Source organism: Motacilla alba, chromosome 10, assembly GCF_015832195.1.
Source record: "Motacilla alba alba isolate MOTALB_02 chromosome 10, Motacilla_alba_V1.0_pri, whole genome shotgun sequence".
In the NCBI taxonomy this organism is placed as follows: Eukaryota; Metazoa; Chordata; class Aves; order Passeriformes; family Motacillidae; genus Motacilla; species Motacilla alba.
The window spans coordinates 3,586,780-3,614,689 of NC_052025.1; the positions used below are offsets into that span (position 1 = coordinate 3,586,780).

The 27,910-nt window shown below is 60.0% G+C and overlaps 1 protein-coding gene across 1 annotated transcript; it reads right to left on the minus strand.

The window, feature by feature from the left end:
* On the minus strand, window positions 1-27,836 carry SEMA7A (semaphorin 7A (John Milton Hagen blood group)). Its single transcript, XM_038146654.1, has 14 exons — window positions 27,012-27,836; window positions 11,309-11,442; window positions 10,158-10,208; window positions 9,709-9,804; window positions 9,547-9,631; window positions 8,936-9,046; window positions 6,883-7,022; window positions 6,438-6,616; window positions 6,208-6,316; window positions 5,346-5,544; window positions 4,376-4,491; window positions 3,610-3,761; window positions 2,231-2,298; window positions 1-1,554 (listed from the first exon to the last, which is right to left on the minus strand). Exons 1-14 carry the CDS (start codon window positions 27,124-27,126, stop codon window positions 1,208-1,210), a joined length of 1,902 nt encoding a protein of 633 aa, XP_038002582.1. The 5' UTR covers window positions 27,127-27,836; the 3' UTR covers window positions 1-1,207.
* Between the last annotated feature and the right edge of the window lie 74 nt (window positions 27,837-27,910).

Sequence of the window (27,910 nt, forward strand, 5' to 3'; positions counted from 1 at the left end):
TTTTTTCTACTCTTTATTCCAACCATCCGCTTTGGTAACAGGTCTGAAAGGGTTTTGGGGGGGTTTTTTGGTAGTTGTTGTGGTGGTTTTTTTTAAATTTTCCTCTCCTGTGATCCGCCCCCGCCCGCTGTAATATTATAAAACCCTACAAGACAGAAACGAGCAGTCGATATAATAAATATCTGTTAGTCCACAATTTAAAGTGCTTTGAGAAGGGTTGAGAGAAGTTCTGTCCCGGACTGGGGATGGGGAACATCTCGGGGGTGTAGTGCAGTAGGAAGCTCTGGCCCGCTGCCCGTGGGGTCTGGACGCGGCCCCTCGGGCTCTCCCGAGCCGGGACAGGCATTGGAAGCACGGCAGGGGTGTCCCCTAGGTGTCCCCTGGGTGTCCCCGCCCAGGGCCGGGCCGCTCCGGGCTGGGCGAGGTTGGGACAAGGAGCGGGACCCCCCTTTGCAGGGGGAAAATCCCGATTTTCACAGTTTAGTCTCGCTCCGAGACCTCCGAAAGCGCGGGGGAAGCGGAGCCCGGGCCTGCCCCGGCCGACAGGGACAGGGGCGGGGACAGGCGCAGCCCCCCCGGTGCCCTGAGATCCGCGGCCGCTTTCCCTGAGGAGGCCCGGGACAGGCTGGGAGCGGGCACGGCCTCGCTGCGATGCCCCTCAGCTGCCTGCAGAGGATTTGTGCGTCTCCAGCGTCTTCCCAGCGCCTCCCGCTCCGCTCCGGGCTCTGCTCCCACCTCCCCTTCCCGTCCCCACACCCCAAATCCAGTCACCTTCCGAGGCTTTTCCATGCAAATTCCCGACGCGGCGGCGCCGATTCCCGACCTCCCTCCCACACCAAAGCCGGCTGCAAACAAAAAACAACGAACCGAGCCCCCCCTCAAGCAGGAGGGGACTCGCCGGAGGCGTCCCGGCCAAACATCACCCCCCAAAACCTCGGGAGGCAGCGGCACCCCCGGAGGTCCCGCAGTCCGGAGGCCGAGGGCCGGCTCCTCCTCCTCCTCCTCCTCATCTTCATCACATGCAAGGAGCGGCCGCGCCCTGAGCGTCAGCGCATGCATGGCTGGCCGCGGGGTCGCACGGCCACCGCGTGTCACCCGCTCCTCCCGCGGCTCTGCCAGCGAGGCCGGCGGCGAGGAAGGCGAGCGGCTCAAGGTCCGCGGAGCTGCAGAAACCCCCGCGGCGGCGGGCAGGGCGAGCGGGACGGCGTCAGTGGAAGAGCTCGGCCAGGGCCACCACGAGCAGCAGCTGGAGCCACGAGGCCAGCGTGGCCGGAGCGTGGCCGCGCTGCCACAGGAAGCGCTGGCGGTCCAGCAGGCGCTCCTTGACCAGCGCCTGGCGGAAGCCGTCCTCCTCGGACACGCAGACGTAGTGGCCGTAGTGCTCGTGCCGGACGCTGGGGATGAAGTGGAAGCAGTCGTGCTGCGGGTGGGAGGTGTTGCAGCTCTTGATGAGCACGTCCTCGTGGTACCAGTTGTAGGTGGCGTAGTGGGACTCGATGGAGCAGTTGAGGTAGTAGCGGGACAGGGGCATCACCAGGATGTTCCGGAAGTCCTCTGGGGGACACGGGGTGAGGTTGAGTTAGTTGGGCGCAGTCTGGGCTTTAGTGGGGTGGAGGAAGCCTCAGAGGCGGCTTCTGAGAGAGATCTCTAAACTTGTGCTCTGCCCTGTTATTCCTGCTCCCGTGTCTCTGCCTGAGAGCTCCTTAATTTCAAAATTTTGATAATTTGGAGGGAGGGGGTTTGTATTTTCCATTTTGGGGAGGCTGCTGCCTTCCTTAGCAGACACCTGTCTTTCAAACTGAGATAGATGGCCTGTCCAAACTCATCCAAACCTATCCAAACCCATCCAAACCTATCCAAACCCATCCAAACCCACCCAAACCCACCAAAATCCATCCAAACCCATCCAAACTCATCCAAACCCCTCCAAACCCACCCAAATCCATCCAAACCAAACCAAACCCATCCAAACTCATCCAAAACATTCCAAACCCATCAAAAACATTCCAAACCCATCCAAACTCATCCAAACCCATCTAAACCCATCCAAATCTCTCCAAACACATCCAAACTCATCCAAACCCATCCAAATCTTTCCAAACCCATCCAAATCTTTCCAAGCCCATCCAAACTCATCCAAACCCATCCAAACCCATCCAAACTCATCCAAACCCATCCAAAGCCTGGAGAATCCAACAATTCCTTCCCCAACCACAACATCTCCACATACCTTCCTTGACGTCGCCTCTCTGGCAGCTTCCTTGCCATGAGTCCAAGTTCAGGTTCTGGAGCACCTCCCTGGGGCATGGAAATGGGAATAAGCACCAACAGAACTTTGGGAAGCGGCAGCTCAGGGATGAGAATCACCTGTAGCAGTGGGATAGCGGGAATCTCCCCCTCCCATCCCAATTTCAGAAGTTTGGAGATGACCAATGTGAGACCTAGCAGCAAGGAGAGGGGTTGGGTGCCCAAAACCCTACAGGGGAGGGATGGATCCGTACAGAGCACCCCAAACTTTTGGGGAGAGGGGTTGGGTGGCCCAAACCCTTCAAGGGAGGGATGGATCCACACAGAGCACTCCAAAATTGTGGGGAGAGGGGTCAGGTGGCCAAAATCCTTCAAGGGAGAGATGGATTCGCACAGAGCACTCAAAAATTGTGGTGAGAGGGGTTGGGTGGCCAAAACCCTTCAAGGGAGAGATGGATCTGTTCAGAGCACCCCAAACTTTTGGGGAGAGGAGTTAGGTGGCCAAAACCCTACAGGGGAGGGATGGATCCACACAGAGCACCCCAAACTCTCAGACAGAGGAGCTGGGTGCCCAAAACCCTTCAAGGGAGAGATGGATCTGTTCAGAGCACTCCAAACTTTTGGGGAGAGGGGTTGGGAGGCCAAAACCCTTCAAGGGATGGATGGATGGATCTGCGCAGAGCACTCCAAACATTCGGGGAGAAGAGCTGGGTGCCCAAAACCCTTCAAGGGAGGGATGGATCTGCACAGAGCACTCCAAAGTTTTGGGAAAAGGTGTTTGGGTGGCCAAAACCCTTTAAGGGAGAGATGGATCCACACAGAGCACCCCAAACTCTCAGACAGAGGGGCTGGGTGCCCAAAACCCTTCAAGGGAGGGATGGATCCGCACAGAGCACTCCAAACTTTTGGGGAGAGGGTTTGGGTGCCCAAAACCCTTTAAGGGAGGGATGGATCTGCACAGAGCACTCCAAAGTTTTGGGAAAAGGTGTTTGGGTGGCCAAAACCCTTTAAGGGAGAGATGGATCCACACAGAGCACCCCAAACTCTCAGACAGAGGAGCTGGGTGCCCAAAACCCTTCAAGGGAGAGATGGATCTGTTCAGAGTACTCCAAACTTTTGGGGAGAGGGGTTGGGAGGCCAAAACCCTTCAAGGGATGGATGGATCTGCGCAGAGCACTCCAAACATTCAGGGAGAAGAGCTGGGTGCCCAAAACCCTTCAAGGGATGGATGGATCCATACGGAGCACCCCAAACCTTCGCGGACAGTGCATCTACCCCAAACCCACGCACGCGCTCAGCCCCGGAGGGGAATGCTGGGGTGCGGGTGTCGGGCGGGATTGGGGTGGGGATGTCCCCACGCACCGGCTGAGGGCCAGCGAGAGGCAGGAGCCGTTGGCCCAGCCGCAGTAGGGGTCCCTGGCCAGCACGCAGCTGTGGCAGTTGTTGCGGTAGGCCCCGCACATGTCCATGGGCAGCTCCAGGACGCGGCTGCTGGAGCCCACGTAGAGCACGGCCTGCGGGAGGAGAGCACAGGAGCAGTCATTCCGTGTCCCAGGGAAGGTCAGGAAGGAGCTGGAGCTGCTGGAAGGAGGCCAAGGAGATGCTCTGAGGGTGGAGCTCCCCTGGAGACAGGCTGGGAGAGCTGGGAATGTTCACCTGGAGAGGAGAAGGCTCCAGGGAGAGCTCAGAGCCCCTGCCAGGGCCTGAAGGGGCTCCAGGAGAGCTGGAGAGGGAATTTGGAGTGACAGGACACAGGGAATGGCTTCCCACTGCCGGAGTGCAAGGATAGATGGGACATTGGGAAGGAATTGTTCTCTGGGAGGGTGGGGAGGGGCTGGGATGAAATTCCAGAGTAGCTGTGGCTGCCCCTGGGTCCCTGGCAGTGCCCAGGCTGGACACTGGGGCTTGGAGCACCCTGGACAGTGGAAGATGGGATTGGATGATCATTAAAGGTCACAGGATGATCATTAAAGTGATCATTAAAGGTCATAGGGTCATCACAGGGTGATCATTAAAGGTCCCTTCCAACCCAAATAATTCCATGATTTCACTCCCAGACCCTGGGGCAGGCACTGACCCATCCATGCCTGACCCACCCCATTCTTCCACCCCCGGAGCAGGGACCCACCCTGGCGTGGTCCAGGATCATGGACTGGATGGGATCCTTGTTGGGGAACACCTGGATCTCCATGATGTTCTGCACCCCGTCTGGCAGCTCCACCACCTTGTGGATGGACCCCTTGTCTGGGGAGAGAGAGGGCACAGCCCTGGTGAGGCACCCTGAGAGGGGGTGACGGTGCCAGGAGGTGCCTGCCTGGACCTGACACCAGCGAGGGCAGGAGCAGCACCCCGAGGGAACAGGGCTGGGAATCCTCGTGCTTCCCCCTTCCCAAAGGGATCCTTTCTCCCCTCAGCCAGGGGGAGGTGAAACCCAGCTCACGCAGGACCCCCCAGGTGACTCCACGTGCATCCCACAGCCCTTCCTGTTGGACCAGACTGCCCAGAGGGACCCTGCAGGGCATTGGCTGCGTTTAGACCCAGGATTCTGGAAATTCTCCATGGCTCTGTCTCTCTGTCTCTCTCTGTTTCAGCTCTATTGCTCTGCTTCTAACTCTCTTGCTCTGTTTCCCTATTTCTCTATTTCTACTTATTTTTCTCTACCTGTAGAGAGAAATTATTTCTCTCCAACTGTAACTAATCCCAAATCCATCACTCGGGGGCCCCAATCCAACCCCAGCCACCCACCGAGAGCTGGCTGCACTTTCTCCATCACAAAATCAGGAATTCAAACCCCTGCAGATCCCTCCGCGAGTGCCAGGGAACACATCCCACAGACGGGAGGGACCAGGACACCTCGGGAAGCACCAGAAAGCCACGGAGCCGCTCCTTGGGGAAGGATTTCTGCCCCCCAGCACGAACCGTGCCCGCCTCCCCCGTGCCTGGGACGCTGCCCGGAGCCCGGCTGTGCCCACACAGCCAGCCTGGCAGCGTTCTGCTGTTCCCGAAACTTGGCAGCTCGCTGCTGCCTGATGAACATATGCCAGGCTGGGAACGCAGCGCCGCCCGCGGGGAATGTCCCCTCGATGGTGTCCCCGCACCTGTGGCCAGGTAGAGGACGTTGTAGCGCTGCCCGTCGCCCGCGGCCACCTCGTGCACGCCGATTTTCTGGTAGCGGTGCTTGTTGTGGAACAGGGGGCTCCTGGAGGGGGACAGCGGCTCCACCCGCTCCTCCACCTCGGGGTGGCTGTCCGCGATCTTGAAGGTCTCGCTCGGCGTGTGCTGCCCCGAGGGGACGCACTGCGGGCAGAGGGGACAGAAGGGGACAAAAGGGACAAGAGTCAGAGGGTGCTGCCCCGAGGGGACGCACTGCGGGCAGAGGGGACAGAAGGGGACAAAAGGGACCAGAATCAGAGGGTGCTGCCCCGAGGGGACACACTGCGGGCAGAGGGGACAGAAGGGACCAGAGTCAGAGGGTGCTGCCCCGAGGGGACACACTGCGGGCAGAGCGGACAGAAGGGGACAAAAAGGAACAGAGTCAGAGGGTGCTGCCCCGAGGGGACACACTGCGGGCAGAGGGGACAGAAGGGGACAGAGTCAGAGGGTGTTGCCCCGAGGGGATGCATTGCAGGCAGAGGGGACAGAAGGGGACAAAAGGGACCAGAGTCAGAGGGTACTGCCCTGAGGGGATGCATTTCGGGCAGAGGGGACAGAAGGGGACAAAAGGGACCAGAGTCAGAGGCAGGCGGGGCGCTGCGGATGGCGGGGGAAGCGGACAGCTCTGCCCCGGGGGTGTTGTCACTGTGCCCGTGCTGGGTGCCCTCTGAGATCCTCTCTCCCCGTGCTTTCCATGAAGGGATCGGACCTTTTCCAGCCTCCCTCCATTCCCAGCTCGTCCTTCGCTCTGTGTCCCCTTCCTGGGGTCCCCGGGCCTCCCGCGAGGTGGCTCCTGCCCTCCCTCACCTGGCCAGGTTTGACCTCCGGGGTGGGGCCGTTGTAGCCTTTGAGCCGCGATGTCCTGAACACCTTGTCGATGTCCCCGAAGGAGTAGACGCAGACGGCTGAGCTTCCCCTGAGGGGACAACGACAGGGTCAGGGGGGACATCGGGCTGTGCCCATCGCCGTGCCTGCTCCAGCTGTTTCCCAGAGGGAAAAGAGGGCTAGAAGGAAGGATTTGGGTCAGGGCCCCTCACCAGGTGTTGGTGAAGAGCCCGTAGACCTTGGAGCGCCGCCAGTCGCCCGCGGGGACAAAGAAGACGTCCTGCAGCCAGTTGAAGTTGCCCTTGGTGACGGGGTCCACGCAGATCAGGGTGGCCTTGAGGAACGTGGTCCACTTGGAAGCTGAGAGGGAGCTGGTTCCTCCCCTGTCCTCCTGGGGGACAGGGACAGCAGGGAGGGAGTCAGGGTTTGGGGGGAACACCCCAAAATGTCCATCCTGATGGAGAACAGCGGGATGCTGCCACACTCCTGCTGTCCCGGTGAGACAGAGCGGGGAATTCTCTCCCCTATGAGGCTGAAGGACAAGACTGCCCCACTCAGAGGGGCCAAACCAAGCCAGGGTAAGCCCAGGGGAGCTGGCACATCCCCTGTTAGCCCCAGAGCTATCCTGGCTGCCACCCCAGCCTGTCCCCGAGGTACCTTACACAGCTGGGCCACCCGCGAGATATTCCGGGGCGCCTCGGGGCTCTTGTCCGGGTTGTCCTCGCGGAAGAAGTAATAAATCTTGTCCTGGTGAGGCTCCTCGTGCCTCAGCGTGGTGGCCTTGACAAACTGAGGGTCTGGGGAGGCAAGGGACAGAGCTCGGACCTGATTTCATTGGGGGAGCCACGGGTGGGGACAGGGCAGGGAGTGGGACACGGCTGTGGCCCAGGGAAAGGACAGCTCCGAGCCCAGACTGCCCCTGCTGATGCCTTGGGCAGGCTGAGCTGGAACCAAGACTAGACTGAGCTCAAGAATAAAGCAGGGATTTATTAAAAGGAGCTCCTCAATGGATCCACCTTGGGCAGCACAAGAGCCCAGCCAGGGCTACACCCAAAATGAACCAAAACGGTCACAAAAAATGGACAACCAAGGTCTCACACTTTTATAAGTTTTGGCCCATTTGCATATTAGAGTTAATTGCCTAATTACAGCCCATAAGTCCCATCCTGCTTGTTTATCCTCTTTGGTCCACGTTGTTTATGCTCTTGGGCCTGAGATCTGGATCCTTTGTCCTTGGGCCCCAGCTAGAGCAGGAATTGTTTTTCTCTCCCTGCTCTGTGCAGGGAGCTCACCATCCCATAATAGGAAGCCCAGACCCACCCACTAAAGCAGCACAGAACCTGAAAAACAGAAAAGCTCAACCTGAGGCATCAGTGCCACCTTGCCAGTGCCTCCTGCCTGACTGCAAGGATTCATTCCCTGCAGGGAACAACTCCCTGGAGCCTGGGGAAGCCTTGGCAGCCATGGAACCCCGAGTCCCTCCCACTCTGGGAGCTGTTGTGGGAAGGAAGGAAGGAAGGAAGGAAGGAAGGAAGGAAGGAAGGATCCCTCAGGAGGAGCAATCCGTGCTGTGTGTTGGGAAAACCCCGTAACGCCGTTCCTATTAACGCACCCCTGCCGTGACGGGCATCCCTGGGTCCCTTTGAGGATCCTGAGCTGCTGTTTCCATGGCAGGGAATCTCCAGGGATCACAGCCCTGCAGTTTCCACAGCAGGGAATGTCCCAGGATCACCCTGGCAGCCCTGGGGCTCTCAGGTCTGGTTTGGTTTCCCCCCTCCCTGTTTTATCCCACTGTCATTTTAATTCCGTTTTTTATCCCGTTAATCCCCCATTTCTCCCCCGGGAAGCCACCACAGCAGCCACCACAAGCCCCGGGAAGTGGAGCAGGGTCCTTTCCCCGTGTCCCCTCCCTGGCCCTGCCTGGGGTTTGCCCAGGGTCCCTGCCCACACTGGAAGTTGCCCAACGCCACGGGGCAGCTGCCGGGCATTTTGCACAACCCAATTTCCTTCCACCCCCCAAGAGGGACTCGCCCGCCTCATTTCCCCATGCCCCGAGGACAGGGAAGTCACTTTTGTGCTGGTTTGGGACAGGGGTCAGGGGAAGCAGACAGCTGGCTCCCTCCTGACTGGCTCCGAGGGCACCCGATAAGCTTAGGGGGCACTGGGGCACACACTGCCCCACAAACTGGGGTTTCTGTACACAGGATGGTGGGGAGCAACATTTAACTGTGGATCCCCCTCAGCACAAAATTCCATTGCCAAAGAACCAAGCATTTCCAATTCCTGAGGCTCAGGAGGTGCTTCAAGAAGATCAGGGACCCAATAACAGCAACTGGTTCTGGGATTGGTCTCGTTGGCAGCCTCACGTCAATATTTGTCACCGCTGGGTATTGGCCACTCCTTGGCTGGCACTGGCACACCAAACAGGTCACAAAGGGTTTGTTGGGGCTCAAACCGGTCAAACATTTGGTGTCTGAGCCTGCTGATTTGGCTAAAGCAACACAGACTTTCTTTTTTGGTGGATCTACAGGCATATCTGCCCTGCGAAAAGCGAGCAAGCAAAACCAACAAGTTTTGCTTAATCTGACACCGATCAGCCCTCACAAGCAGCTCTGGAGCTTCTCCTGCCCTCTGCCAGCTGTGGGGAGGCAGAATCCAGTGGGGATCCTCGCAGTGGGAATGTCCCCCCAGTGGGAATGTCCCCACTCACTCTGCATCACAGTGTCGCTGGTGTAGAGCTCTCCCCCGCCCCTCACGCGGCGGAATCGAGGGATCTTCCCATTCTGCTGGCTCTTCTTGATGGTGGAGTAGATGTCCTGGCCTGTGGGACAGCAGGGAGTGCGGAGAGGATGAGGAGGAGTGAAAGCAGCCAGGACTTCCTGGGCGTTGCAGGGATGGTGGGTATGGAACAGGAACCCCAGACCTGACACCCAGTCCTCAAAGGGTGCCAGGGACAGATTCTTGGAAGGATCCTCACCTGTCCCCACACCAGGCCTGGAGCAGTGGGATCACTGCAGGCCCTCCTTCCCAGGTCCCTCCTGACCCAAAGCACTCCCAATTCAGGTCCCTCCTCCCGAGGTCCCTCCTGACCCAAAGCATTCCTGATTCCCAATGTTCCTCCCACACAGAGCCCCCATCCCACGCCCCGGTGGGAATCTCCAACCTCCGTCCCAAAGGGATGTGCATTTCCACAGGGACAAAAGGAGGAGAGCCAAGGGGACAAAGCTCTCGGGGCAGCCTCAGGGGGTTGCTGTTTGTCCCAGGAAATCTTAGAGCACAACAAGGCAGGAAAACAGGAAAATGTGAAAATATCCCACTTACCATCGACAACGACGAGGGTGTTGGAGTCAGGGGTGAAGGGAGCGATCCCTCTCCCATCCCAGGGCGGGCTCTCCTTCCTCTGCGTCTGGGGAAGGACACAAAGGGATCCTGAGTGGGGTCAGGCCGGGTTTTCCCCACCCAGGATGGGGGAAGGATGCGTACCACGTTCCAGCAGGTGGGAGCGCAGGCGCCGGTCCCGCACACCAAGAGCCCGTCCCCGTACTGCTCCACCAGGGTCAGGTAATTCCGGCTGTCCTCCTGCCAGGGGAGAGGAGCCTGGCAATGGCACAGGGCCCCCAGCACTGCACCAATTCCCAGATGCTCCCTGGGTTTTCCCAGACCTCCTCATCTGGATGGAGCTCATGAGGAGCATGTACAGATCTTTCGACCCAAATCCTCCAGCCTCCCCATTCTGCTGTTCCCTCTTCAGCCCAAATCCTCCCCATCCCATTATTTCTTCAACCCCAATCCTCCCCATCCCGTTATTCCTTCAACCCAAATCCTTCCCATCCCTTTATTCCCTCCTTCAACCCAAATCCTCCCCATCCCTTTATTCCCTCCTTCAAGCCAAATCCTCCCCATCCCACTGTTCCCTCATGAGTGGGACCTACCAAATTCCCAGAGGACACGCACTGGCCTTCATTTCCCACCGGGAACTCTTCCTAGGATTGAAGTGAGGGAAACATTTCCATTCCTGCTCTCCCAATGCCACCAGGCACGGGCTCAGCACGCCACAAGGTCACCAAAACCCACGAGGTGTCCTTGTCCCCCACCCCGGGCGCCTGAAATCCAGCAGGAAGGCCAGGCTGGATGCCAGTGACGAAATCTGAGCATTGCTGCTCTCAGTTCAGAAAGGATCCCTGGCTGGAAACATCCAGGATGGATCCAGAAGGGATCCCAGGCTACACACAACCCCCTGCAGGGCAGCCAGGACCTCAGAGGGATCCCACCAAGGGAAGAACCCGCCCATGGCCAACGCAGGACATTTAACCTTAATCCTAACCCTAACCCAAACCTAACCCTAAGCCTAGCCCTAACACTAACCCTAACCCGCAGGGATCCTGTCCATGGCCAATAGGGGAGATTTAATCCTAACCCAAACCCTGATCCTGACCCTAAATGTAAACATCCAGGGTGGATCCAGAAAAGATCCCCTGGAAACAGCCAGGATGGATCCAGAAAGGATCCCTGCCTGGAAATATTCTGGATGGGTCCAGAAATGATCTAAAGCTGGAAACATCCAGGGTGGATCCAGAAAGGATCTAAAGTTGGAAACATCCAGGGTGGATCCAGAAAGGATCCCTGCCTGGAAATAAATATTCTGGATGGGTCCAGAAAGGATCCCCACCTGAAATATCCAGGATGGATCCAGAGAGGATCCCAGGCTGGAAACATCTGCCCTGTGGGGCAGTGAGAACCTCGAAGGGATCCCAACCAAGGCAGAACCTGCCCGTGGACAACACGGGAGATTTAACCCTAATCCTAATCCTAACTCTAACCCTAAACCTAACCCTAACCCAGCGGGATCCCACACAGGGAAGAACCTGCCCATGGCCAACAGGGGAGATTCAATCCTAACTGCAACCCTAACCCCAGCCCTAACCCTAACCCATTCTTTCCTGCTGGGATTTTGCTTCCTGGCAGGATGCAGCCGGCTGAGCAGAGACCAGGCTCATCCAGGCCTGGAATGTGGGCCAGGAGATGGATCCCGGAGTCTTTTTATGGGGTTTTGCTGCCAAACCCGTTAGCGGCGCCTCCTCACCGTGTAGGTCTCGCGCGTTGCAAAGTCGTAGTAGTAGAGCCTCCCCTCGCCCCCGACGTAGATGGAGGAGGTGTTTTCCTGGTGGAAGAACACCGGGAACCTCTCCCTCCTTGGGAACACATATTCCTTGGCACCTGGGAAGGGCACACACCTCAGGGAGCTGCTCTGGGGGCACCCACTGATGCCATCACTTCCCGTGCCCGTTTCCCGTGTCCCTCCATCCTCCAGGAGGATGGACAGAGTTTGGATAGCAGGCAGGAGGGATGGACAAGGTTAAGACCCCAGGCCAGGAGGGACAGAGAGGGTTTGGATGTCAGAAGGGATGGGTCCCAGGCCAGAGCCCAGGTCTGACAGCAGAAATGTTCACCCAAAACCACCACCCCCAGGCTCCGTGTTCCAGACAGGAACAAAAAGTGGCAGCCAGCCCTCAGACATCCCAGCTGGCAGCAGATCCAGCCGTCTGCCTCTCTGCCCTTCCTCTTTCACATCCCACCTTCTCCAGCCCCCCTTCCCTTGAAACGCCCTCCGCTCCTGCTGCGTGGCCAGCTGGACTGGTGGCCCTGCTCCCCCCCCCCGGGATCCCAAAATGCCGAGGTGTGCACGGGGATCGCTCCGGGGATCAGGGCTGCCCCCTGCCCGGCTCTCGGAGCTCGCCATTCCCGCTTTTCCCTTTCCTGAGGAGAGCGGCCTCTGCCCTGGGCAGCGCTCCCAGCGCCGCTGGAGCTGGCAGCCGCCACCGCCGGGCAATTAATTAGCGGCGCGTGGCTCTTAATTGCCAGGGCTGGCACTTGGCACTGCCCAGCCCGCCGCTCCCTCTGCCCCGCTCAGCAAGGGGCACCTCGGAGGTCACCGGGGCGCTGAATTCCCGCTGGCTGTGTGAGGTTATTCCCAGGCGGGTCTCTCATCCCTTAAAACAAGCAGAGTTTTCCCAGCAGGGCTTGGGGAAGCTGCCAGAACCACCCAGATCCGGGCTGGGGACACAGTGAGGGGACAGCTCCCTGCGTCCTTCCCCTGGGACCCTCCCTTCCTGCCCCTGTGCCCTGCCCAGCCTTCCCTGTGCCCCAAGGCTCTGAGAAACCGCTGAGCCCGGGCTGGAGAAGCTGGCACGGGATCTTCCAGGCTGATTCTGCAGCCAGGCTCAGTCCCAGCCTGCCCAGGAGAGGCAGAATCCTTTTCACACCCTCTCCCTTCCCAAAAACCCCACTGGAGCGCCGTGACCCCATCACCAACATGCCTCGAGGGGGTCCTTCATCCCTTAAAGCAAGCAGAGTTTTCCCAGCAGGGCTTGGGGAAGCTGCCAGAACTGCCCAGGTCCGATTTGGGGACACAGTGAGGGGACAGCTCCCTGTGCCCTGGGACCCTCAGCCCGACCGATCCCAGTCCCTGCCCGCCCCTGTGCCTTCCCTGTGCCCCAAGGCTCTGAGAAACCGCTGAGCCCGGGCTGGAGAAGCTGGCACGGGATCTTCCAGGCTGATTCTGCAGCCAGGCTCAGTCCCAGCCTGCCCAGGATGAGCACAATCTCCTTCACACCCTCTCCTTCCCAAAAACCACAGTGAAGAGTCATGACCCCATCACCAACACGCCTCGAGCAGGTCTGCCCAGACCTCACCAAACTTTACTGGGTTTGAAACCCCAGCCCCTAAATCTCTGCTAACCCAGGCAAATCTCCAAGTCCTGAGTTTGAGCTCCAAACTCAGCTCCTCCTTCTCTCCCACACTTCTCTCCTGCTGCCCTGAGGCTCCTTTGGGGGCTCTTCCTGAGCTCCCCGAGCCCTGCCGAGCTGCGAGCCGCAAACAAAGCAGCCCTAAACAATCATTTGGCCGGCGCCGAGCTTGTTGTTTATCCTGCAGCTCCCCGGGGACCGCCGTGAATCAGAGCCGAGAGAAGAAACAGCTCTGCCAGCCTCCAGCGAGCCTGGGCTGGGCTCGGAGCTGGCAACGGAGCCTCCGAGCGCTTCCAGGAGCGGCTGCTGGGGTCCCTGTGCCGCTGGGGCGGCCCTCTAGGGCTGCTCCTAAGCCCTGTAGGGCTGGTCCTAAGCCCTGCAGAGCTGGTCCTAAGCCCTGTAGGGCTGATCCTAAGCCCTGTAGGGCTGGTCCTAAGCCCTCTAGGGCTGGTCCTAAGCCCTGCAGGGTTGGTCCTAAGCCCTGTTCTGCCCGCAGCAGCTTGGGTTAGGGAAGGAGTTTGGATCCTGGTGGGATGGGGGAACATCCCTGCACCCCAAACTGCAGGGCTGGGGTTTGAACAGCAGCAGGAGATGAGGATGAGGAGGCAGGGGGCGTCATCTCAGCGCCATAAAAGCATGGAATTGGTGGGAAGGGAAGAGACCCTAAAGCCCATCCCATTCCACGCTGTGCCAAGGGCAGGGACACCTTCCACTGTGCCAGGGTGCTCCAAGCCCTGTCCAGCCTGGCCTTGGGCACTTCCAGGGACAGGGCCGTGTCCCATTGTGTCCCCAAAGTATGGGACATCTCTCAAAAGCTGCTTTTGACACTGGAAAGAAGGCCCGTGTCCTTGCAGGGCTTGGCCTTGCCATCACCCCCACCCCCGGATCCATGCCCGGAGCTCCAGGGGACACAAGGCTCATTCCCAGAGCATGGCTGACCTCTCCGAGCCCCTGTGCCCGGCGTTTGCCACCAGCCCCGCGGCTCGGCGGCGATCAATGGCGCCACTGTCCCTGGAAATGTCCCCGCTGCGGGGCCTGAATGGGAGAAAGGGCGGCTTTGTGCTCAGCAGAGCTGCGCGCCAGAGGGGAGGGAGAGGGGACATCAAACCAGGGACAGGGGCACTCGGGGCATCCTGGGGGATGCTGGGGGGAGGGAAGGGAGCAGGGATGAGAGCCGGGAGATGCTCTGGATGCCATGGAGATCTTATAAATACACCTTATAATATTGGCTTTTGGCAAATATTAATGGGTTTTAGATGTGCGGTGTTGCAGTAACTTTGTTACACAGTTTTCATTTCTGTTGTTAATTAAGCTGAGACACAGCAGGGCAATAGCTGCTGTCCCTGTGCCGTGCTCCAGCGCCTGCTGGGATGGGATAACACCCAGGGAACACGGCACCAGCACAGCTGGACACATCTGCCAGCCAGCAGCACTCACCTCTGAAGGCACTGAGGGCCAGGGCCCGAACTGGAGGGGATAAAAAGGGGCTAAAACCACAACCAAGGAACCCACAGGCTCTGACAAAGCAGATCCAAAGAAGAGATGTGCTAAACAGTTCTCAGAACATGTAAACCAGTTTGGGGAAAGTTTACTGTGCACAAGGGGCTGTGAACACGCAAAGGGCTGATGGAATTAAAAGGTACTTAAGGGGTACCCCTGAAGATAACAGGGGCTCTTGGCTGATGCCATAATAACCTTTGCTCTGTGGCCCTTGTCTCCTACTGTCCTTTATTAAACTTTGTACATTTTCACATGAGAGTGAACGTGTTTTTAACAGAGACAGGGGAGCAATCCCACTTTCCATTCAGCCTTTGGTGACAGAGCAAACGGCTCCCTGTGGGACCAAGAGCCCCTTGAGGAGCACCGGAGCATCCCAGAGCATCCCAAATCATCCCAGAACACCCCAAAGCATCTGGGAGCATCCCAGAGCATCCTGGAGTATCCCAAAGCATCCTGGAATATCCCAGAGCATCCTGGAGCATCTCAGAGCATCCCAAAGCACCCGGGAGCATCCCAGAACATTCCAGAGCATTCCAGAGCATCCCGGAGCATCCTGGATCATCCTGGAGCATCCTGGAGCACCCTGGAGCATCCCAGACATCCCGAGCATCCCAGAGCCAGCTGTTCCCACCCCCGGAGCAGAGGGGCAGCGTGGGCTGCAGCCTCTCCCGGCAAACCCCATCTCCCGGCCCGCCTGGGGCTGAGTCAGAGCCGCCTTCCCTCTCCTCTCTCTCCTCTCCCGGCCCCAGCATTCCCGGCTGGCAGCGCCTCCCGCAGCCCAGACGCTCCTGAGTCACCGGCTCGCATCGCTCCCGGCTCCGGAAAAAAGGAATTTGTGGGATTGAGCCCTTTTCTGACTGCTTCTGATTGCGATTCTTAGCACCTGTGTTGCCTCACCCTTCACACGAGACTGCAAATGGAATAAAAGGTTTTGAAACGCCTCTCAGTTGCCCCATCTCCAGGTCAGGAAAGGGTTAAATCCGACAGGAATTCTGTGGGAATGCTGTGCTGGGGCAGAGCAGGGTGGAGGGGATGGTACTGAAGGGTTAAAATCAGGATCTGAAATATTTATCTGAAATAAATGGAAGCGGAATGGGAGCGGGACCTGCCGGGCTCTGGGACCTGGGGCGGGCACGAGGCAGATCCTTCATTTCCTGCCCATAAACTCCTGCCAAGTGGGAATAACCTTGGAATGTGAGGTGGGAGAGCAGGGAAGGGAGTCTGCCTGCTCCTGGTATTGTCCACTCCTGGAATTGCCCTCTCCTTGGAATTGCCTGCCCCTGGAATTGAACTTTTCTCTGAAATTCCCTGCCTCTGGAATTGCCCCCCTCCTGGAACTGCCCTGTCCCTGGAATTGCCCCCTCCTGAAATTGTCCCCTCCTGGAACTGCCCTGTCCCTGGAATTGCCCCCTCCTGAAATTGCCTGTCCCTGGTATTGCCCTCTCCCTGGAATCGCCCCCTCCTGGAATTGCCCCCTCCTGGAATTGCCTCTCCCTGGAATTGCCCTCTCCCTGGAATTGCCTCTCCCTGGAATTGCCTCTCCCTGGAATTGCCCTCTCCCTGGAATTGCCCTCTCCCTGGAATTGCCTCTCCCTGGAATTGCCCTCTCCCTGGAATTGCCCCCTCCTGGAACTGCCCTGTCCCTGGAACTGCCCTGTCCCTGGAATTGCCCCCTCCTGGAATTGCCCTCCCCTGGAATTGCCCTCCCCAAGAATTCCCTGTCCCTGGAATCGTCCTTTCCCTGGAATTCCTTCTCCCTGGAACTGCCCTCTCCTGGCACTGCCCGTTCCCACAGGGCCCCTCGGCTGAGCTGTGCCACCCCGAGCTCTGCTGTCGCTGCCGCAGGACGGGGACACGCGGCCGAGCCTCCAGCACGCGGCAAGCCGGGATTGGCACGGGGCAAACCGGGACTGGCACGGGGCAGCAGGGATTGGCACGGGCGCGGTGCCGAGCGCTGGCAGCGCCGCGGAGCAGCCGAGCCCCGCCGCCCAGGCGGTCCCCGGGAAGTGTCGCTGTGACGCGTGGCAGCGCTGTCACTCGCGGTGGCCCCGATGGCGCTGCCACCTGCTCCGCTGCCCGCGCAGCCTCCAAACATTCCCCAGCTTGGATTCCTTTCCCCACCGCCGTGACACGTTCCCACCTCGATGACAGCGCGTCCGGCCGGGATCGGCGCTGGAGGCAGCGGGAAACGCTGACTGAAGGAGTGGGAATGTGGGAGTGTCCCTGGATGTCACCTGCGCCCGCATCCCGGCTCTGAGTCAGGGCGAGCACTCCGGGCTCTCCACATCCACCCCGCTGCTGGGAGAGCAACCGGGAGCTGCCTGGATGCGGTGACACCGGCCCCTGTCCCACTCCCGATGCAGTGACACCAATCTCTGTCCTGCTCCCGATGCTGTGACACCAGTCTCTGTCCCACTGCCAGTCTGGATGCAGTGACACTGATCTCTGTCCCACTCCCGATGCAGTGACACCAATCTCTGTCCCACTCCCGATGCAGTGACACTGATCTCTGTCCCACTCCCGATGCAGTGACACCAATCTCTGTCCTGCTCCCGATGCTGTGACACCAGTCTCTGTCCCACTGCCAGTCTGGATGCAGTGACACTGATCCCTGTCCCACTCCCGATGCAGTGACACCAATCTCTGTCCCACTCCCGATGCAGTGACACCAATCTCTGTCCCACTCCCGATGCAGTGACATCGATCCCTGTCCCACTCCCGATGCAGTGACATCGATCCCTGTCCCACTCCTGATGCAGTGACATCGATCCCTGTCCCACTCCCGATGCAGTGACACCGATCCCTGTCCCATTGCCAGTCTGGATGTGGTGCCACCAGTCCCCGTCCCACTCCCGCTTCCCGCAGGATGTGTGACAGCAGCCCAGGTGTCCTTTTCCCGGGATGTGATTCAGGGCCACTCCCTGAGTCACTCAGGACTCCATCCCAGCTCCCAAACTCCGCAGTGCGGCTGGAGTTTCGTCATTCCCTCACGCCAGGTCGGGTCAGGAGGACAATCCCTGCATTTCCCGCCTTCCCTCCCTCTCCCAGTGGGACAGGGACACCCCAGGGTCCCCTCTGTCCCCAGAGCAGGGCTGGATTCACCACACCGCTGCCTCCCTTCTCCCGGAGCTCCAGCGGGATGCCAGCAAGAAGCCAAGCTGCATTTTCTCTCTTTTCATTTTTTTTAGACATTCTATAAATTCCCAAATTGAGGCATTTCAGGAAGAGGAAATATGTCTCCAAGGAGCTGCTGTGCTAAGTTTTCCTTCCAGCGTGACTTTGCTCAAAGGGAACAGAGTGACACGAGGGAACAGTGTGACACTGAGGTGGGGGGGCACAGCGGGGACAGGAGTGTCCCATTCCCATGGGATGGATGCCTCAGGCAGCCTGGTGGGACAGGAATGTCCCATTCCCATGGGATGGACGCCTCAGGCAGCCTGGTGGGACAGGAATGTCCCATTCCCATGGGATGGACGCCTCAGGCAGCCTGGTGGGACAGGAATGTCCCATTCCCATGGGATGGACGCCTCAGGCAGCCTTGGCAGGCTCCTGGGACAGAGCCTGCAGCAATGGGGTTTTTTTATAGGAACAGCCTGACTGTAAATCAGGCATTTCAGGAGTTTTGGGCAGGTTTGCTATGACCTGACAAGGAAAATTTGAAGGGTTGTGGGTGCAAGGTCCCAGCACCATCTCACACCTCGTGAGAAGTGACACATTTCACATTTTCTGGACGGGTTTCCGAGAAGGAGGCAAAAGGAGAAACGCAAGAGAGGCAAGAAATTAGAGGAGGTCACTTCCTCTCTGCTGTGCCCTCCTGCCCCCAGTCTCTGCTGGGGCTGCCCCCCAGCAGCAGGGTCCTGTTTCCCCAGAGTCCTTGGGGACACCCCTCTGGAGAAGGAGAGCCTGGAAGGAAGGGCTGAGGGATCTCCCCAGAGCAGCCCTGTCGTGTTTCAGGTTGCCCCGTGCCCCAACCTGAGTCATTTCTCAAAGGAAGCAGAAGCAGCAGAGCAGAAGTGACATTGACACCTCCAGGTTTCTGTCCCATCCCCCCAGGAGCTCCCTCCGGGTCCAGATCCTACCCTGGCCCTGCTTTCACTCCCTCCTGTTCCTGTCCCATCCCCCCAGGAGCTGGTCCAAATCCCACCCTGGCCCCGTTTTGTTCCCTCCACGTTCCTGTCCCGTCCCCCAGGAGCTCCTTTGGGGTCCAAATCCCAGCCTGGCCCCGCTTTTGTTCCCTCCACGTTCCTGTCCCAACCCCCAGAAGCTGGTCCAAATCCCCCCCTGGCCCCGCTTTTGTTCCCTCCACGTTCCTGTCCCAACCCCCAGGAGCTCCTTTGGGGTCCAAATCCCACCCTGGCCCTGCTTTCACTCTCTCCACGTTCCTGTCCCAACCCTCAGGAGCTCCTTTGGGGTCCAAATCCCACCCTGGCTCTGCTTTTTTTCCCTCCACGTTCCTGTCCCAACGCTCAGGAGCTCCTTTGGGGTCCAAATCCCACCCTGGCCCCGCTTTTGTTCCCTCCACGTGCCTGTCCCAACCCCCAGGAGCTCCTTTGGGGTCCAAATCCCACCCTGGCTCTGCTTTCACTCTCTCCACATTCCTGTCCCGTCCCCCGGGAGCTCCTTTGGGGTCCAAATCCCACCCTGGCCCTGCTCTCACTCCCTCCACGTTCCCCTCTCCTGCTCAGCTCGGAGCTGACAGGCTCATGGCCACCTGTCCCTGCTTTCCTGCTCTCCCTTGTCCCTCCGGAAAGGAGCAGGGACCCCCAAAAACTCCTGGGGAAACCAGACAGCTTCTGGCCGAAGTGAGCCATTCCCTGTTTCCCTTGGCTGGGGAAGGTGCAGCTCCCTGCCACGGCTTTGTGTCCATCCCAGCCCGAGGCTGGAACGTGGATCAGCGAGTCCTGGTGGAATTCCCGGTATTCCAAAGCCAGCCCAGCCTCTCTCGTGCCCCTGGGGCAGGGAAGGGCAGGGACCAGGCTCGCAGCGGTGCCTGGGTCGGGCCTTCCCACAGCCGCATCCCAGGAAGGAGCATTAAATGGTTTTCCAAAGTGCTTTCCCATCAGCCCGGGCTGGGTAAAAGCCCTGACGGGAATGTTGCCGTTCCCTCCATCCTGCAGGAAAGGCTGCGGTTCCCAAAAGCAGGCGTTGAGGCTGTGGGCTGCTTTCCTTCCCATTTCCAGCTGGGGGAAGCTCCAGCTGCTCACTCAGAACCAGCACAGGCGGGGATAGAGGGACTGGGGGGACACACAGCCCTAAAACCCCGTTAATGGGGCCAGGAGCTGGCAGAAACCCCGAAAGAGGAGCTGTGAAAGCAGCCTGAGCCATCTCACACCTCTGTCTCACCCCGAGATCCCGGCAAGGCGCGGCCCCGGAGTCATCCGGAGTTTCTCATCCCCCCGAGCTGCTTTGGACATGAGCAGCGATTCATCACCCGCCAACAGAGCTCCGCGTTCTCTTTCCTTCTCTCTCATCGCTGCCTCCCCAGCCTTTCCGATCTCTCCTCCGAGCGAAGGGCACGGCCTTGCGGGACCACCTCCCCCAGCGGGGTTTTCCACTCCAGCTGGGAATTCCTCCATCCCGCTTTTTCCCGGTCCCTTCCCCTGCTGTTCCTGCACTCCCGTGGTGCTCACTGTGCCCTGGAGAGCTCCCTGCCCTGCCCAGCTTTTCCCTTGCTCCTTTTCCCCCCTGTCCCTGCGCTCCCGTGGTGCTCACCGTGCCCTGGAGAGATCCCTGCCCTGCCCAGCTTTTCCCTGTCCCCTTTTCCCCCTGTCCCTGTCCTCCCGTGGTGCTCACTGTGCCCTGGAGAGATCCCTGCCCTGTCCCCTTTTTCCCCCTGTCCCTGCCCTCCCGTGGTGCCCACCGTGCCCTGGAGAGCTCCCTGCCCTGCCCAGCTTTCCCCCCCTGTCCCTGCGCTCCCGTGGTGCTCACTGTGCCCTGGAGAGATCCCTGCCCTGCCCAGCTTTTCCCTGTCCCCTTTTCTCCTGTCCCTGCACTCCCGGGGTGCCCACGGTGCCCTGGAGAGATCCCTGCCCTGCCCAGCTTTTCCCCCTGTCCCTGCGCTCCCGTGGTGCCCGCCGTGCCCTGGAGAGATCCCTGCCCTGCCCAGCTTTTCCCCCTGTCCCTGCGCTCCCGTGGTGCTCACTGTGCCCTGGAGAGCTCCCTGCCCTGCCCAGCTTTTCCCTTGCTCCTTTTCCCCCCTGTCCCTGCGCTCCCGTGGTGCTCACCGTGCCCTGGAGAGCTCCCTGCCCTGCCCAGCTTTTCCCGAGCCGGGCAGACAATGGAGCCCGCATTAGCAGGGATAATCCTTCCCACAGAAGCCGGCGATCCCCGATGCCCGGCAGGGCCAGGCTGCAGAGCGCTCTCGGAGCACACAAATGCGCTTTTTCAGAGGCACGCTCCCGAAAGGAAATATCCTGGCACGGCAACCATTCCCGAGCTATTTCTGGGAGCGCCTTAGGGGGAAAATATCCCTTTTGGTTGGGAAACTGAGCTGCTGGGTTTGGGATTGGGATTTGGGATCCCGAAAGCTCTTCTGGGAGCTGTGCTGCCGATATCCCTGCTGGAATTGATCCCAAACACCCACTCAGCCAGCAACAAAAGAGACCCCTAACCTGCATCCTGCGGGGAACGAGCCCTGGATTCAAAGCCGGGGCTCTGCTCGCCCCACGCTCTGGGAACGCTGGAATTCTCCTTGTTAAACATCAAACCCCTGGCTGGCGGGCTCGGCTGCAATTCCATGAATACTAACACGGCCCCACTCTCGCTCCCCCCATAATTATGCAGCACTGGAGCTGCAAGGCGAGGCTGGAGCCTTTGATTCCGTGGATTTGTGCCATCCGGCAGGTCCGGCCTTCCCAGCTGCACCCCACGGCTGCAGGGGCTAAATTTAGAGCCAGGTTTTGCCACTTCCCAAAAGCTCCGCTCTGCAGCGCCGGTCCCAGGCTGTGATGATGGAATTTTATCCAACAATGGCACAAGCACTGCTGGATGTTGTGTCAATGCAACAAAGGATGGATTCGGTGGATCCGGGGAGCCCCTCCCAGCCCAGGAAAGTCAAATCCAGGCATTGATTTCCCAGGAAAGGTCTTCCGGGGGAAAAGCTGCCCCGAGCAGCTCCAGCAGCAGAACAACCATGCCCCATCCACGTCCCTGTCCCAGCTCCCCGCAGCTGGAAAACCCTTCCCTAGCAGGGGTGGGCACAGGGCACGGCCACCTTGGTGTCCCCAGGGAGGTTCTGAGTGGGAAGATCCAGAGGTTTTATCCCTGTGGAATGCAGCTGAGGCCCTTCCCAGCAGGATCAGGGATGGCCCCACCATGCCCTTCCTAGAGGGATCAGGAAAGATCCCAAGGGGATTGGGAATGGCCCTGCCATGCCCTTCCCAGTGGGATCGGGAACAGCCCCACCATGCCCTTCCCAGAGGGGTCAGGAATGGCTCTGCTGTGCCTTTCCCAGAGGGATCAGGAAGGGCCCCCCTGTGCCCTTCCCAGTGGGATCTGGAATGGCTCTGCTGTGCCCTTCCCAGTGGGATTGGGAAGGATCCCAATGGGGTCGGGAATGGCCCTCCTGTACCCTTCCCATTGGGGTCAGGAGAGATCCCAGTGGGATCAAGAATGGCCCCACCAAGCCCTTCCCAATGGGATCAGGAATGGCCCAACCATGCCCTTCCCAGAGGGATTGGGAAGGATCCCAGTAGGATCAAGAATAGCTGTGCAGTGTCCTTCCCAGTGGGATCGGGAAGGATCTCAGTGAGACTGGGAACAGCCTCACTGTGCCCTTCCCAGTGGGATCAGGAATGGCCCTGTCACGCCCTTCCCTGAGGGATCGGGAAGGATCCCAGAGGGCTCAGGAATGGCCCCACCATGCCCTTCCAGCCCCCTCCTGCTGCTGGAGGCTTCCCACACCTGCCGTGAGCTCCAGGTGGGTGCCAGCCCCGAGCCATTCCGGGTTTGTGCCAGGGAATGCCCCGGAGCCCTCCCCAGCACCCCCTGTGTGCCCGCTGACCCGGGACACGGATTTCCCATTCCCCTCACGTCCAGCCCTGTCTGCAGCTCTGCATTCCCCAGCCTCGGAAAGCCCCGGGGGCAGGAATGCGAAAGCAGCCTTCCCAAAACTCGAGATCCCAGCGCAGCCGCGGCCGGGGCAGTGCGAGGGCAGGTGTCTGCCTGGGACCGGTCTCAAATTCCTCAAGGAAACTCCCGAAACTCGCCGTGCCCTGTCCCTCCCAGCTCCCAGTGCATAACGAGACGTGGAATCATCGCTGTCCTGACCCAGTGAACCGCGCCGGGGAGGGGACAGGTGACAGACGCTGAGCTGTCATTAAGGGCTGCATCACCCCACACCTAAATCACACCTGCACAGCCTGCTCCCGTGGCACTCCCACGGCGTGCCACACGGGTGGGGCCGGGCCGGCAGCAAAAGGGTGCCCAGCAGGAGGAACCTGCCCTATTTCTGGAGCAGCCTGGAATAGCCACGGAGCCGGCTGGAACCCATTTCCCCTCCTCGCTCACCTCCCAGCCCTTTTTAGGATGCGAGATTTTCCCTAAAAAGCACCTTGGACTTAGATTTATTCTGTGCTCAAGCTTAGATTTAGTTTGTACTCAAGCACTCGGGTCTAAATTTAGTCTGTCCCATTTAAGGCACTGACTGCATCACCCACAGAACACCTTCCCAGGCCGGTTTGCAGCAGTTCCGTCCCCAAATTGGCTGGTGCAGAGCTGGGAGCTTGGTCAGGAATTGGCATCTGGCTCATTTTCCAGCCACAACTTCCATCAGTTGTGCCCTGCCTGTTGTTTTTGTGTCGTGCTCTTGCAACAGGAGGTGCCTGTGATTCACTCCATTTGTTTGGTTTGCTTTTCTTCTTTTTTCAATCTGCGCGCAGCAAAACATATTTCTTTTTCAATTTTTTTTTCTTCCCCAACCAACATTTTCAGCTCCCAGCATCCCCCAACCCTGTGAAAAAGGAGAAAATAGCACTGCTGGGAAAGCGAGCAGCTTTCTCCTGGAAATGGTGATGCTCTGAGAGCTTGGTGGGAAAGTGTCCTACAAAGATGTTTCACACCACGGGACCACAAAAAAACCCAGAGATGCTGTCACCGAGGAGAAAAGCTGCTGCTGGCACCAGAAATCCCTCGTTTGCCACAACAGGAGGAGATGAAGACCTCAAGGATCATCTCATCCCACGCCTTGCCACGGGCAGGGACACCTTCCACTGTCCCAGCTGCTCCAAGCCCTGTCCAACCTGGCCTTGGGCACTGCCAGGGATCCAGGGGCAGCCACAGCAGCTCTGGGAATTCCATCCCAGCCAGGAACTCCTTCCCAACATCCCATCCATCCCTGCCCTCTGGCAGTGGGAGCCATTCCCAGTGTCCTGCCCCTCCATCCCTGATCCCAAGCCCTTCAGCAGCACTCTTTCCAGAAGGTTCCGGGGGGACACAGCCCCGCCGTGCCAGGGCACGGAGAGCTCCCCGCCAGCCCTGCTGACACAGCTCTCCCAGGCGAGGAGGCAGCCAAGCCTAGCAAAGCCCAGGAGCTGTTCCAGGCGGATTCCCAGAAGTGCCAATCCAAGGGCCCGCTGTAGCCCGCGGCGGGCCGGAGCCAGCTCACCCCGGCAGCCAGCCAAGGGTCAAGTGTATAATCCTGCCTTTCCCTCGGGGAACCTCCTTATCTCTGCCGCCTGCGGCTTCCAGCTCACCTGCAAATGAGCTGGGAATAATTAACCAGCCGGAGCCCAGCCCACCCCGCGGTGGGCTGAGTTCTCCGCGGCGCTCTGCACGTGTGGCTGAGCAGGGACGAATTGCTGAGCGTGGCAGCAGCTCCAGCCCAGCCTGCGCTGCAAAGGCCGCGGGGCTGCAGCAGCCCGAGCCCCCCCAGGCTCCGTGCCACGCTCAGCGTTTTGCGATGCTCGGTGACTTTCCGGTCAGGAGACAGCCAGGCTGGGCCGTCCCCTCCGCTGTCACCCTCCCCCGGCCCCGGGACGCGCGGGAGCCGCGCCGAGCAGCGAAAGCTCCGTGCGGGACGCGGCTGCATCTTTGGCAAAGCGCAGCCCGGCCGGGCAGGGGAAAATCCAGGGAGGCAGGGGAGGATGGGGAGGGAAGGGATGATGGGAACACGCCGTGAGGCTCAGCCCGCAGGAGCTCGGAGCCCTCCGCAGGACACGGGGAAGGGCAGCAGCCGGGGACGCTCCCGGGTCAGCCACAAAACAGAACGGGGCAAAGGCCCTGCCGCAACAATGACTCGAGCAGTGATAAGGAGCTGACCGATGTGGAGCTGACCTTTGCTCCGGGCTCTGCGAGGGGAGGGAGCCCTGCAGAGCCACGAGTGTCCGGCAGCGACCGCTTGCCCACGGCGCCCTGGAGGTGGCCGCCCTGTGCGGGCTGCAGGGCCCACGGAGCTGCAGGATACCGTGCTCCAAAGTGGTGGGAAGTGTTCATGAAGCAGCTCGGAGCAGCAGGACAGGCCCGCGGCATTCCTTTGTCCGCAGGGGCGAGCTCAGGGTTGTGCCACCTCGGCCTGGTGGCACAGGTGCCGAGGCCTGTACAGCAGATCCCCACATCCCCTCAGATATATCTTACTGGGAACTGGGGGCCAAAGCAGCGGGAGCTGCATGGAGGGCAGGGTCTGGTGGACCCTGGGAGGCTCCAGATGTCACCAAACCGGTGGAATTGAGCCTTTAGGTGTCACAGAGTCACCGGGCACGGTGCTGGTGAGGGGAGCGAGGCTGAGGGATGGAAAAGCAGCTGCAGCTTTGCCCGATTTCCTGCGCTGCAGGCAGGGAGGGATGGCTCCTGCAGAGAGTTCGGCTCTGCCCGGCCCCACAAATCCGCACCCTCGGGGCTGGGGCACGTGGAGGTGCCTTTGCCGAGCCGCATCACCTGCTGCCTGTGCGGGGCCGTGGCATGGAAGAAATTCAATTAGGGGAGAGCTGCCAGCTCCCGCAGAGCCCAGGGCCAGCCCTGCACCACTGCAAAGGCAGCAGCGGGCCCGGAACGCTGCTCCCCACCCCCAGGAACGGGGGGCTGAGCTGCAAATCAGCCCTGCGAGCTGAAAAGCGGCCCTGCGAGCTGGAAATCGGCCCTGCGGCTCCATCCCCCCCGCACGGCTGGCGAGGGCCGGGCTGGGAGCGGGCTGCAGCTGCGGCAGCCACGTGCTGAGCCCGGAACGCTGAACACGCTGAGCTTTCAGGGTGCCCGGGCCACGGGGAAGTTCAGCGCGGTTTGCAGCCACAGCAGCCCCCAGTCCGTTTCCTCACCCTCCTCCTCCTCGCTCACCCAGTGCCCTACTTCGGGAGGGTAGAGGTGACACCAAGGAGATGTGAAATAGGACACGGCTCACTCCCATCCCTCCCTGACTGCAATCCCGCTTAGCCCGGGGCCCCGCCGAGTTCTCCGAAATGATTACAGGCACAGATAAGCACAGAAAGGAGAGCAGGTGAATGCCCTGATTGGTTTCGGTGACAGGTGCTAGCAGCCTTCAGTGCCACCCAGACACGGGCGAGCGACGAGCGACAGCATTGTGCAGGGACACAGGTGGGGATCGGCCACTCCATCACTCCTTGTCCCTCAATTCCCAGCCACGCCGAACCCCACCGTTGCAGGGAACAGGGGGAATGTCCCCGGAGCAGCAGCTCCCGTCCCCTTTTCCCGCAGCCACCGCCGGTGACGCCATAGCGGAGCAGCCTCCCCTGCCCTGCGCGCCGGTGCCTCTCTCCTCTTTGTGTGACAAGGTGACAGCAGAGGCCACCCCCGAGCCGCGCGCACGGCCAGCACCCCCCTCCCCGCTCTGCCAGCCCGGGGAAGGGCACGCAAATGCCAGCGGAGGAGAACAGATGGCACGGAACGAAGCGGGGAAATGGGCGTTCTCGGAAGTTGCCAGGGAATGGGGAGCAACAGAGGAGCCCTTGTGCTGCAGAGCCCGCCCGGCAAAGCCAACGGGGTCTTTGTTCCAGCCAGCCCGGAGGGGATTCATCCCAAAACTCGGGATGAAACCAGCGCCGACACACCAGGCTCGCAGCCTTGAAAACATTTCTTTGTTCGGGTTCGCCCAGATCCAATCTGGTTACAAAGTCCTTACGTGCCGTTTGTAAATTCATTCCCCGAGACCAGCGGTCCTCGGCAAATATTTACTCCTCAAACTCGTCTGCAGCGAGCAGGGTAAGTTCAAGCACATAAATAAGCGCATTACTATGTAAATACATACTTCTCCTTTCTGGAGAGCTGCAAGTTAGGAAATGTGTCAGAGCTTTTTGACAGCCTTTAATATACCCAGCAGATAGGGGGGAAAAAAGGGCTTTTCGACAGCCTTTAATGTCCCCAGCTCGTAGGAAAATGCTTTTAAAACATTGGAGAAAGAAAAATAGAAAGAACGGTCTAAAAACCCAATTAAAAGCCAACAGCCTCAGCCCACAGGCGTTTAGCGAGAGCCAAAAGCCTCCCCGAGGACGCACAAGAATTAAAAATAACCCGAGTGTTCAAAGGACGAGCCCCGTTCAAAGGAGCCGGCGCGGGGAGCAGCCGCATCCCGAGGGCGCAGCCCGGACTCACCTTGGGGAGCCGCGATGATCCTGGGGTTCACCTTGGGGCGCCCCGCTGCCCACGTGCCCAGCTGGGCCAGCCACAGGGCCACCAGGAGGGCAACAGGCGACTTCCTCCTGCCCATTCCTAGTCCGGGAGCGAGCGGGGATCGGCAGCCGGGCGGGCTGACAGCTGCATCCCCCCGCGTACAAAAGGCGGCGAGCAGCCAATGGCGCGGGGAGGGCGGGCCTTGCGGAGGAAGGACGGGGTACAACACCCCCGGCAGCTCGCCTGAACACACCTGAGCTCCGGCACAGCTTTTACCCGGGGGGTTTGGGGTCTTTTCTTGGGGTTTTCCTCCTTCTCCTGGGTGAGGGGAAGGTGCGGGGGTCGGTGGCTTTGTCCCCCAGGGGCGCTCGGAAAAGTCGCAGCTGGGCCGAGGTTTGCGAAGAACTTCCCGCGGGGGCTGCGGAGGGGAAACGGAGGTCGGGACGAGTGAGAGGGGAACGGAAACAGGGCCGAAAATAGGGGCACAAAGGGGGCGGTGTGACACGGGGGGGTGCCCCGAGCCAGGTGCGGTGGCAGGAGCGGCACAGCTGGATCCAGGAGGAGCAGGATGCAGCAGGGCCAGCAGGAAAGGGCCACTCCTAGGGACACCTGTGTGTCACCACGGGCTCCGCGCGCTGTCACACGCCCTCTCCCGAGCAACGTGGCAGGGAACGACATCCCCGAGTGTGGATGTCACGCTCCGGGAGCCGGCAGGAAGGTGTGAGCCCTGCCCGAGCATCCCGAAGCTCGGCGACGCGGCCGCTCCCTCAAAGGCCACCCCGCGGGTGGCTCGGTCACCTTTTTGTCGCAAAGGTCCCCTCGGGGAGGCCCGGGAGCCTTTGTGGCTCTGGTTAATGAGAGGAGCGGGGCATTCCGAGCAC

Coding starts and splice junctions, on each gene's coding strand:
- SEMA7A (XM_038146654.1), bottom strand. CDS start 27,126: ATGGGCAGGAGGAAGTCGCCTGTTGCCCTCCTGGTGGCCCTGTGGCTG. Junction 7,023..8,935: donor CAGCGACACTGTGATGCAGA/GTGAGTGGGGAC, acceptor TTGCCTCCCCAG/ACCCTCAGTTTGTCAAGGCC. Junction 1,555..2,230: donor GAGAGGCGACGTCAAGGAAG/GTATGTGGAGAT, acceptor CGTGTCCCCCAG/AGGACTTCCGGAACATCCTG.